General features: G+C 37.3%; 1 protein-coding gene across 1 annotated transcript in view; it reads left to right on the top strand.

The window, feature by feature from the left end:
• The window catches only part of LOC127934470 (contactin-5-like), a gene marked incomplete at its 3' end in the record, with an annotated part of 155,110 nt that overhangs the window by 95,270 nt on the left and 46,988 nt on the right, over positions 1–12,852 (top strand). The window contains exon 7 of the mRNA XM_052531884.1: positions 3,153–3,356. Coding sequence (XP_052387844.1) covers positions 3,153–3,356 — 204 coding nt within the window. The remainder of the gene's footprint in view (positions 1–3,152; positions 3,357–12,852) is intronic.

Genomic DNA, 12,852 nt, shown 5'->3' with positions numbered 1-12,852 from the left:
TACAAATTAAAATACATTTTTTTTCTATTTTCTCTATTTACTATCTTTTTAGCATATATTTTACAATCCAGTTTATTACTTAATGTAGCATTTTACAAGTTGCAATCAAACTAAGGGACTGAGGAGCGAGCAACCAATTTACCAGAGACAAGGCTGCATTTAGTCTATTGATTTTCTGCAATTGTTTGACTAGCGTGGAAAGCTGATGTGAAGAAAATTAACATCATTCATTGGGTACGAGGTCACAGAATGATTTGTCTTTAAATGTCAATACTGATTTCCCATCAGGCTCAGAGCTGCCAACCTTCTGAGGGGCACCAGGCTTTAAGAATCTGATGAGATCAACAAATAAGCGAAGACTTAGCAATAGCAAGCAGTTTATTGTGAACATTTTTGTAAATGTTATATGCTGTATTAGATATTTGTTCTGAATATGTTCCTTGTGATCTTAAAAAACCTTTCCTGTAGAATGGTTCTGCTTAAATGTTTGACAGTAGTTTTGTAGATATGTGTATATGAATTTGTTTACCAATTAATGTTTAAACAAATTAAACATTAATAAATTTAAACAAGTAAGTGATTAAGTATGTGCATGAATTAGAACCGGCAGTGAACAAAAGCAGACAATAAGCATGCAGCTTTATTTTTATTATTTAAACATTTATTTATTTATTTTTTTTGCATTAACACATTGCCTGAAAGTCCTGTTCGAACATCATTCAGTTATGAGCTGGAACTATTAAATGTTTGCTTGGAGGATTAACAGTCCTTTGGATTTGATACGTGTGGAATTGCAGGGAAATTATTTTAGGACTCGGCTTTGAGGTTAATTTGTCTTTCATTTGCCTGAATTGCTCGTAGGAGGTTTCATCCACATTAATATGGGAAGATGACTTTAAAACTGAAAGTAATTGAAAATAATTTGAAATCACTGAGATGTAAACAGGATATTACTCTCAATACGATCACTGTTGCTTTACCACTCAAAGTGTGGAGGAGGCGTTATTGGTTCCTGACCTTGATGAAAGCGTGGAGCGCTGACGTTATACTAAAAATAAAAACGTCTGAGTACTCTTATCTTTGCTCCATTTAATGCTGTTTTAATTTCTATCCAACAGTTCGTGGTTGGAAATTGTATGAATGATGTGTTGTGGGATTTTGGTTTGAATAAAATTAACACACAGGGTGATTTCTTTTTTATTTAATTTTTTTTTTCACTGACACATTCCGGTGAACACAGGAAGTGTAACCCAAAATAAAGCACAAATGATGCTCATCATGCATGTAACACTGCTCTTTCTGTGTATTTAATCATTCTCATTCTGCCACAGAGAATAACGGGAAATGTAGTTTAGCCACACAAGCCTGTTACCTTATAAACAGGCCAAATGAATTATATATTCTGCCAAGCCTGATCACTTTTCATCACTAATTGGGCTCAAGCTGAATTAATCGTTACACTGACAGAGAACCTTGCCAGAACATTAGCCAGTGTTCTGAGAACTTTTCTTGATAACAGGGAACCTGTTTAAGGTCTACTGACAAGCAACCAATACTGCATACTTCAGAAATAGAGCACTACTGTACTATTCCAGTCAAAGTCATCATGAATTTGCATTCCATTCCAATTCAGTTCCTCTTGGATGATAACTTCACCTTTTCTCAGTTGCAGACAGTCGTAACTCTTTGTGCAAACCTAGTTCATGGATTTCAAAAAGAGCCTGGGGTACTTACACTTACACTGAGCCTCAGGTACTTACATTGTTTGACGCTTTATGAGGACGCCTTTCATGAAAGTCCTTTTGAATTTTATTTATGAGATAAATATTCCTTGTTTACTCAGGTGACATTAGCCCTTGTGCATGAAAAATTGAACTGGAATCTCTTTAAAGAGTGGCAATCCTTCAGTGATTAATCAACAGGAGCGTGGCACCTGTATTTAATATGCAAAAGAAATCAATGGTCTGTGAAATTCATACTTTAATTATTTGGTGAATAAATTGGTCCTGGGAAATTCATTTGGACCGTGAGGAAGTTTGTCTCCCTCTCTTTCTTTTCTCCTTTTCTGCTGTAAGAAAGTCTGTGTGACTACGATATAGTCGACATAAGGCAAACAGCGTGAGATCAGAGTAGTAATCCGCTCTCTCATATCTCCTGGATTTATATGGTATAATATGACTGCTTCAGAGTTACAGAAAAACACACATAATTTTGTTCTGTTGACAGCCTGTCTTTTGTCATTTGGTTCCCAGCTCAGTGTGACATGATAAAGAATATACTTCATTCCTCTGCGTATCTGTACAGAATAAGAAATGTGCCCGAGAACTCAGAAGTGACAGTAATGATTGATTATGAAAACTTTTTTTTTTTCCTTCAACTTCAGAACTACAATTTTTTATATTGTGATTGGATATGGATACATGTTGGGTGGCTTGTGGTCAAATTATGTAAATGTAATGAAACAGAAAGCAAGGTCTTTAGGAATGTTCAAAAGTTCAAAAGTTCTTAGTCAATTCATAGAAGCCATAAAGTACAAGTCTGAGACCATATTTTCTCTGAAAAGTTGAAACCATGGTATTTGAATTCAGCCAAAGCTCCTGAAAATATGGTCTTGGACTTGCTTTGAGATGGACTTGGGTCCGAACAAAAATGAACATGGAAGAGATGTGATTTATTGTTTTCTGCTTTATTCTGTGGGGTCTGGTCTGGACACAGGGATTACTTAGCTCATTCTAATGCAGTTCGGTACAGTATCCAAACAGGAAGTACATTTTTATAACATGCAGGTTAAGATTGCCCTGAACCCTGTAGTAGAGAGCAGTGAATTAATCCATATCACCCACACCAGTGGTTCTCAAACCTGTCCTGGAGTACCCCCAGCCCTCCCTCATCCATCACACCTGATTCAACTCATCAGATCATTAGTGGAGACTGCATATATAGGAAAACATACAAAATGTGCATTGCTGGGGGTACTTTATGGAGAGGTTTGAGAACCACTGACCTACACATCAGATCCCAGATTCCCCTTCCTATGAGCCCTCGCTCTGACAAGGTCAGCATGCTACAATGTAGATTAAGACTGGGGTTTCCTTTGGGACATGTGCGTTGTTCTCGCAGCTCATCCGCTTGCTCTCCTTCTGCCCCGGCAGAGATCATCTACAGCTGGGTGTTCAATGAGCTTCCCTCATTTGTGGCGGAGGACAGCCGTCGATTTATCTCGCAGGAAACTGGAAATCTGTACATCTCCAAGGTGCAGCCCTCGGACGTGGGCAGCTACGTGTGCCAAGTGAAGAACACTGTGACGAACGCCAGGGTCCTGAGCCCACCAACGCCTCTGACTCTTAAAACAGATGGTGAGATATTACACACACACACACACACATAAACCCCCATCACCTGCACAGCAGATCTTGGCTGGATGCCAAGCATCTCTCTTTGAGAACCAAATTGATGAATCAATACCATGACATGAAGTCTCTTAGCTAATATATTAAATTGAGACATTCTTTTTAGGATTATAGCTAATGTCTTAAAAAAAAAGTATACTGTAGCTTCAGCTGGCACAAGGGGTGATATAAATAAAAATGTAGGTCACTGTACTTTAAACATTTTGTCAGATAGCAATATATATAATGACATACACATTTTTACCATTCACTTACCTGATACTTGGTATTAAAATCTGACGTTACGCAATGATGTATGGTTTGTTTAGGTGAGATATTATTATTTTATAATTTTCATTTATTTTCTTTAATTTATGATTATTATGATTATTATTTGTTCATTGAATCTAAGAGATTTCTCTAAGAAAAATTTTAAACAAGTTTTAGTTGAATAGACTTTCACTGGAGGGACAGAAACCTCTCATATGTCATTCAAAATATGTTAATTTGTGTTGATCGGAAGTATTGTGGGTCTGAAATGACATGAGGATGAGTAATTGTAAGAATTTTATGGCAGACTAGCAACTAAGGGGGCGGAGCTTAGCTGGGTGATCATTAAGTGATTGGAACACCGATTCCCCACCCTGCAGCTGTGTTTCCCCTAACCCTAATGGAAATTATGCTCAAATTTAAAATAAACAATTATCATCAAAATGACAGTTTATGCTTTTGAATGCCATATTTGCCATCCTTTTCTCATATAGCAATACCCATACAGAGAGCTTTCTAAATATGCTAAATGTGTTAAGGTGCATGACAGCTGGACTTTTTTTGAAACTCTGAATCCCAATCCAGGATAAAGTCCATCAATATCTTAGAAGGCTAGAAATAATGGATGTGACTGCAAATCAGACTTGAAAGGAAATGTAGCAGTTTTTCAGCAGTGTGACAAGCAGGTCAGTTGTCTATATTAGTGCTTGTATGCCATGGGAGCCTATTTAATGAGTCGTCTGACTTATATATGTAGTTTATATGCCTCATTCTGTCTTCTTTTTTCTAGCTGAACGAAAGGCCTTTAGGGCCAAACCGAAAGTGTCATGAATTCCAAAACATCCACATGAAAACAGAAAGCATGAGGTGCTTTATCTTTTGCTTTAGAGCAGTTTTGCCATAGACAATGCGCTCTCGTGGAACTGGCCATCGGGGAAATCATTTTCCAGCATAAAATTAACCGAATCAATGGTCCTCTTCCAGAATGGGCCCTAGCTTCTTTAATAGCAGATTCCCTTGAGCCAAGTGCAGGAGCCAAACACTCTGCCACTTCAGGCATTTTTCCATACTTCACAGACACGCACGCATAACCTTCCACCGGTACACATCAATGTACGGAATCCCAGATCAGCCAGGCTAAAAGGACTACAGTGCCCTAAAAGCTTGTTTTTGCCTACGTTGCTTATTGTTGCACGTCCTTTGTGAGGGCACCACGTCCCTTTCGGCATGCTCTTCAGCATTTGCATAACCTTGTTGTTGAGAAACACTCCGCAGAGACATGCATGCATCCAAGAGCATTAGCATACTAAACTGGATTTGCGCCTCTCGTTAGCACCAATTGCAAATGCAAGTAGCGTCGCGTTCTCTGGTCACATTTGGAAGTTAACAAAAGAGCAGAGACTGAAGGCTGGAGAGAAAAAGAAAAGTCCAGAGGGTTGTCTCAGAGCCACAGGTGGCAGAGTCAGGAAGAATTACTGTGTTGCAGATGCATTTGCAAGTAACTATATAGTTGGGGTCTCATGCAGAATGAGCGCCAGTTCAGCGAGAGGTTAGTCACCCGAAACACAAGCACGGCTGATGGGAATCTTTATTCATTCCGCGCATGACGTCCAAATTGTTTGCTTGGCAAACACTTTGTGCGAAGTGTCATGAATTCGGCAGCTAAATGCATCAGCGGGCTGGGACTAGAAGCTTGAAAATGATTTTGCCACTCCTGGCCAAGCTCAAGTTCAGCTATTCTTCCAGCACTCTCAAAGTGCACCAATCTACTGCCCGCAATTTATGATTTCTGCTGAGACATGATGATAATTAACTGCACAAGATGCTCCGCACCGGAATGCGCAGGTGAAGCATTTCACCTATGTCCTTCCCTTGGCTAAGACACTCTTAATCAAAGCTGCTCAACTGCTTCTGCGCTTGGCTGCACCTGCAGGGCAAGTCATGCATCTTCCCCGCCCGCTCCCTTCTGGAAAAACAGCAAAGGCAGCGGAGGCCTTCTGTACTTATGTGATGAATCGCACCTTAATAGATGCGACTTGGATGAAACAATAACTCTCACAGAGCTGGAGCGCTCACAAAACACTTGGTGGTGCTGGGATTGTTCGTCCTTCCCATTTGGCCTTGGACATTGAAGGGGCAGCATGTTTAAGTGGAGGGTCAAACATTTCTAAGGCCTTTATCAGTGTTGTTCATTTATAGGAGAGACGATATCAGTGTCCTTGGATTCAAAGAGTGAAAGTGCAGTGGCTTCACTTATTGAGCTACAAATATTGGGTCAGTGTTTCAAATAACATTTCAGATGTCACTAAGGGTCATAAAAAATGCATACTGATATCATTGATGTCTCATTTTCTAATAATATCACTGTTACATGCTTTTCTAATCACAAAATGAGAAACCTTAGAGTCTGAAAAAAAAGGTCTGATTGTGCTGTGCAAAACCCCCAGTTTTCATTTTGAATATGTCTCCTATTTCTACTTCATGCACACAGAATGTCCAATCCAAGAAATTCAGAGTTTGTCGTAAAACTGAACAGGTGTGCCACCTAAACATGCAGCATTTCCACATCTTATTCTCTAACCAACCAAAGTCAGGATTGATCACTTATACTGCAAAAAGGCTCCTAAAGGTACTTGGGAAGTCACTTGAGAAAAAGTCACTTGATAAATTACGATGACTGCTAAAATGATAACCAAGGCAACATTTTAGAATGTTTGGTGGCAGCTAATTTTGTTTATGCTTGTATAGCCTTATAAAAATACTTCTAATAAGTAGACACTGCATAATTAAATAAACTTACGAATGAGTCATGGCAAGTACTTCTGTTTCTATGCTTTTTCTACCACCTCAAATGATCAGTCAGTAGCATCTAGTTGTTTATTGGGGTCTGTACAGATTATGTGGATGTAATATAAATGTGGCTGTCTCTAGCTGAATTTTCCAAGAGGTAATTTAGTTTTAGAAAGCATTTGTCACTCTTGTTGTAGTGGGGTGCCAGGATTATTCGTTATTTTAATTTTTTTATATTTTTTATAAAACCAGTCATTGTCGTTCAGCGCAAACACAGCCTTAGCATAATAAAAAATAGCTGCCCACTGCTCCGGGTGTGTGTTCACGGTGTGTGTTAGTGTGTGTGTGTTCCCTACTCACTGCTGTGTGTGTGCATTTGGATGGGTTTAATGCAGAGCACCGATTCCAAGTATGGGTTACATGTAACAAGTATGGGTTACCATACTTGCCAAATGTCATGAGTTTTACTTTTTCATTTTACTTATTGAATAATATGTAAAATAATGTTCTTAGTCTTTCCTTCCTCTGACTGGAATCCCTAAAAGCAAGACCGAAATCCACCGTAACTCTTATTTGCAGGCTGTTCAGTCAAGTTCAGATTACGGAGATAAATATTAACAGGATTTAATTAGTGGTCAACCAATATATGGCCAAGGCCGATATTTGTAATTTTTTAAATATCAGCATTGGCCAATAAGTGTTTCTGCTTGACCGATGTGTTTGTGTTTGTCGACACATATGATGTCATGATAAACATGTATTGGGCCTTCAGGAGTACCTTTACAAAAAGGTCTTGTGAGTTATGCCTCAGTGATGTGTTCAGATACTGAGTGGAAATGTGCTAAGCATGTATAAAAATGCTCCAATAGGTGCACTGTAGACTAAACAATGGATCGTAACATGACACATCTCCTAATTGTGATTTTTATAGGAAGTGAAATGGTGCTGTGATGATGCACTGCATCACATGATCACACATTAAACATTCTGACGATTGAGTGGAAGGCTTTCTTTAGTTACGGATGACGTGGACCTTGACAGTCATTTGTTTCATGTCTTCAAGGAGAAGTTCACCCGAAAATGCACATTTGGCCATCATTTACTCACCCCTTATGTTGAACTAAACCCATGTGACTTTCTTTTGAGTAAATCAAAAGTTTAGCAGAATGTTCACATTGTTCTTATCCATACAATAAAATGCAGACTTGTTTAGTATATTTTAGCTTTGCAGAAACTATTGCATGACTTTAGATGACCTAAATATAATATGATAATATAAATATAGTGCAAAATTACTTTGATAACTTGGTAACCCACCATTCATTTTGAATGTGAGAAAAATAGCAGTACAAATTCAACTGTTAGTGAAAATGTAAAAAATAAAATGTGCATCTTGATTTTCTCATGTTTGCTTTCAATTTGCACTTTTGGTTTGGTTTAGTCATTAGAAAATAGACATGAAGCCCAGCATTGGGATAATGGATTTTTTCATTAGCAGTTGGATGTAAAAGCTTTAAACATCTGTTGGATGCCCAGACTTTCAGCTGATTGTTCTGTAATGCACAACAAAAGAAAAGGACAATTACGTTGCACAAAACTACCCCATTCCATGTTAATAAATGGATTAAATTGATTTGAAAGTTGGCATCGCAACACAAAAAGGGCTCATGTATTGGTTTCAGCACAGCTGGCCTAGAATGCAGTCATATCAATGTGAGCACTTCTAGATGCTAAATAGGATGCACAGAAAATGTATTGAAGTGTAAACCAATATAATATAGCAAATTCATTATGCACATGGGATTGCTGTGGAATCATAAATCATAAATGTAACAAGTATGGGGATTGAGATTGAAATTGAAAAGTTGGACTACTATCATAAAATAGGCTATAAATGTATGTGCTGTAGGCAAGGGGTCAGATTTAGTTTAAATAGTTAGTCCCTGCCAAACTGGTTCAGTAGATGCCATGCTTACAGCAGTCTGTAGAAAAAAAAAAAATCATATTTTCACCATTGATAACCATTCAAAAGCAGCTTTGTTAAATCTCTGATATATATATATATATATATATATATATATATATATATAATTTTTTTTTTTTTTTTTTTTTTTTTTTTTATAAAAAAAAAATGTTTTTTTGTCAGTATGTGCATTAGTCATTGATGATATTTCAGTGACTCTTTCTGGAGGTTACATCAAAATCAGTGACACCAAGTGATTGTCTTTATGATTGAATCCTTTAAATTATCCATTCGACCAATCCATTGAGAAAAAAAAAAAAAAAAAAAAAAAACCTTGCTGCTTCATTAGGAACTAAACAAATGACTGTCTTAACAAGTGACCATCTCCAGTGTGGTTGTACCATATTTGCTTGGAAATATATCTGTTATCCTATGCAAAAGCAATATCATACATGCATGCCGCTTTTTTGTTATTTCAATAACATCTCAGAAATGTGTGTCATTGCCGCTGGCCTTTACGCCTTTAGGTTTGGACACATCTCTTGAACTAGTAATGGCACATCCTGAATCTGTGGCTGAAGAAATATATTAGGACACTGTTTGGATTCCCTCACCTATATTTATATACTTTTATGTTGGACTATTAAATAAAAGTAATATCACACAAGTGTGTATCTGCTGTGATCTACAGCCATAACAAACTTTTGCTTGTGTTATATTGCTTTAGTATAGTACAATAAATGACTGCCAGTGGAAATTTTGTTGAAAGGCTGTTTAAAGTGTCAAACAGCATGAAATAGATCTTCTTTCTGAACTGTTTCCATTTTTCTATAATCTTTGGCTTTCTCCTGCGGTGGTCGAGACATGTTCTAGATTAAGGCACAATTGTGATATTTGTTATATTTTTCAAAGTGGAAAAAAGGGAAGAAATACTTCCTCATGTAAAATTCATACACCAGTTTGCCATTTAATAAGACTGATAATGATAATTAGGCCTCTGAATGGGAGTGTTTCCCTTCGTAATTGCAGACTTACTCAAAGCCAGCTGACATATCTCTGAGCAAATGGATATAGATGGGCGCTCACAACATCCGCATGAATAAACAAAGGATCTGTGTCCTCCAGCTACGACTGTAGAAGTGAAATGCAGCCATTCAAGATTCCTCTGCATTCCACGGAATTCTGCACATCAATTAGACTCCAGCCTGGTGCTGTTTGAGGACAAATTCTCTCGCCCCGTTTCCCAGCGGCCACTGTAGTGTTTAGCAACTTGTCATGCGAATTACTGTGGAGAACTCCCTCTTTGTCACTGGCATATACTGGGTTTGCTGTACAGTGGCACCTGTGTGCTGTGATCCCTCAAGCTTTGTTGTGCTAAAATTGTAAATCCAGGAGATTGTTTACTCATGTACAGTAGATGGAATTTATTAATGCATTAAGAATTGTACCCATCTTTACCCCTGTAAAGCTTGACAAATGAGATTAAACTTATAGTCTAAACTATTTATTTATTTATTTATTTAATAAAACCGTTTATTGAACCTAAACATGAAAGAAAATTTATTTAAAGAGGGGGGTGAAATGCTATTTCATGCATACTGAGTTTTTTACACTGTTAAAGAGTAGGATTCCCATGCTAAACATGGACAAAGTTTCAAAAATTAAGTTGTACATTTGAAGGAGTATTTTTGTTCCCAATGGAGTTTATTTTTACAGAGCATCAACGGAGTTGTGCAAGTGTTTGTGTTTGTTCCCTGCATTCCGAAGATGCTTGTTTTACAAACAAGGCCCAGTTTGACGACGGATTTGCGTATCGTTTATTTCTTAAGGATGATGCAATCCCAACGAAAAAGGGTCACGATCGTGTGTTGGAACCGCAGGCGGTGAGTAAAACTGCTTAAAATATCTCTGCCTCCTAGTGCGTCCCCTCCCATGCCGAGACCCGGGTTCGAGCCCCGCTCGGAGCGAGTCGTTGCTGCTGCTGCTCTCGTTCAGTTTCAGCCTCTGGATCTGATTCTGGATCATAAATAAACGGCTGAATCTGACTGTTAGCCATGGTTTGTTTTGGTTTGTTTTGTCCTCACAGTAATGTCACAGCTTCCAAACGCTCTCAACGCAAAAGCCTACTGGCGCTCGTGATTCTTTAGCTCCGCCCACACGTCACGCCTCCAGTCTGTCATGTTTTTCCGGGAAAAATCGGTACAGACTTTCTTTCTCTTATGAATATAATAAAACTAAAGACTTTTTGGAGTTATGAAGGATGCAGTACTACTCTATAGGTACTCAAGATTAACAGGATATTGAGTGAAAACGAGCATTTCACCCCCCCTTTAAATCTATAAATCTCTAGATTTATTGTACAGTATGTTATAGGAGAATGGGGAGCTCATACGTCTCAGTTTTATTCAAGAGCAAAAACATACAATTTGGTGCAGTTGCTGATATTTTATATGGCCAAATTATAAATGAAATTCTAATAGCTTGTAATGTAAATCAATGAGATCTTTGTAGGAGTATAGCAGACTACTATAAATAAATAGCAGTTGTTAATCTATATTTCCCAATTGTATGTCCTATTAAGATGATATTTAAATGCTTAGTATATGATCAGAACTTTGCTGTTTTGTGTTGTGGGACAAAACATATACTACAAAGCTATAAAATGGTGATCTTCATTTCATATATTATTACATATTATTATTTTATTGGATTTGTTGCTATGTAATCTAATGCAAATACATCTGTTTAAGTGTGGCTAAAGTGTGCATGGACCTTTTGGGGCTGCTATATGTGCAGTTGTCACATTTATAAAATTTCTTGGGTTGTTGCACTATTGATTGTGAGGTCAATGTTCTAGAGCAGCTGCTCTGGATATTGCAGGCGATAGAGTCCTCATGCACAGTGTAATCCATCATATAAGAGCACCTCAGGCCTCTGCTAAACCTACAAAGCACCTACATGGATTGAAAGAAAAAATAAAACATGAGCCCAGTGCACGAGAAGCACAAGCTTTCTGTCACAAGTTTTAATTAATGAGTATGGGCTTCCAAAAGCAACCGGGAAGATGCCAAGGTGGAATTTCATGTGAGAGGGCCAAAAGGTGTGAGTAATGTGCTGATCCAACACCTACAACCTGAGATATTTAGAGGTGTGCTGCCCCATAGAGTCGGGTGTTGCACAGCTACCGTATCTCAGTATAAAATAACTTAAAGGCTTTTAACATGCCTGTTCACTTCAGAAAGGGGATCACAATCAGACAGTATTAAAAGTCAGGTGTAAATTCACTCAAGACACATTGACCGGATCACTACAACCACATTTGGAGGTGGTCAGGGACACATGAAGTGCGATAAGATCTCTGCAGGATATGAAATGCAAGTCAATGTCAGTTGTACATGGGGGAGTCTTCATAAGAGCTTCATCACCATAAATGTATGCTAGTGCTGTCAACATTAGAGATTTTTGATTACATATTGATAGTGAAAAATTTGAAACAGTTTCAGTAGTAGTATAAATACACAGATACAAATACTTTCTTGCACTCTCTTCTGTCTGATAGAAAGTTGACACACCACGGTGTGTGTATTTTTATTATTCCTATGCAGTATATATATATATATATATATATATATATATATATATATATATATATATATATATATATATATATATACATGACTGATCAAATCTCTATGCACAATACATACTAGAAAACAAAACAAGACATTAACGTCAGCAAATAGAAACATACAATTGTATAAGATACCTAATTAAAAATAATTGCAATGTTCAGTCAGAGTTAACTTTAAAAGGTATTAAAAGTATTAATAGATGGAAGTGATACTAGATTTAAAGTGTTTTTGGAGTTCATTCCAGGCATTTGGTGCATATGATGAGAAAGCTTTTTTTTTTTTTTTTTTTTTTTAACCATGGCTGTTTTTGTTGATGGAGTAATTGATAGTATTTTCTTTGACGAACCTGTCCTGTAAACTCTATTTTGGTAAATAAACAAATTTGAAATATAGATGGGTAATTTACCCATTAGTGTTATAATAATAAAAAGCAATAAATGGATTTTCCTTCTGAGGGAGAGGGATGACCATTGTACAGTTTCATACAGAGTGCTGATAAACTGATAAAGATGTGCTCTGCACCAACCTTTTCCTTACTGAATAAGGAAAGCACTTATTTAATCTAAAATAAAAACCTAACTTGTTCTGAAATAAAATGGGGCCCAAATCTGATCCTTGAGGGACACCCATTTTTACTTCTAGCAGGGATGAAGTACAGTTATCTAATGCCACACACTGAGTTCTACCACTCAAGTAATTAGAAAAAACAATTTAGCACATTGCTACTAAAACCTATGTTTTGCAATCTTTGCAGAAGAAGATAATGGTCAACAGTGTCGAATGCTTCAGATAAGTCAATAAATAAAGC

The sequence above is a fragment of the Carassius gibelio genome, chromosome A18 (assembly GCF_023724105.1).
Source record: "Carassius gibelio isolate Cgi1373 ecotype wild population from Czech Republic chromosome A18, carGib1.2-hapl.c, whole genome shotgun sequence".
In the NCBI taxonomy this organism is placed as follows: Eukaryota; Metazoa; Chordata; class Actinopteri; order Cypriniformes; family Cyprinidae; genus Carassius; species Carassius gibelio.
This window is presented reverse-complemented; position numbering and strand designations above follow the sequence as displayed.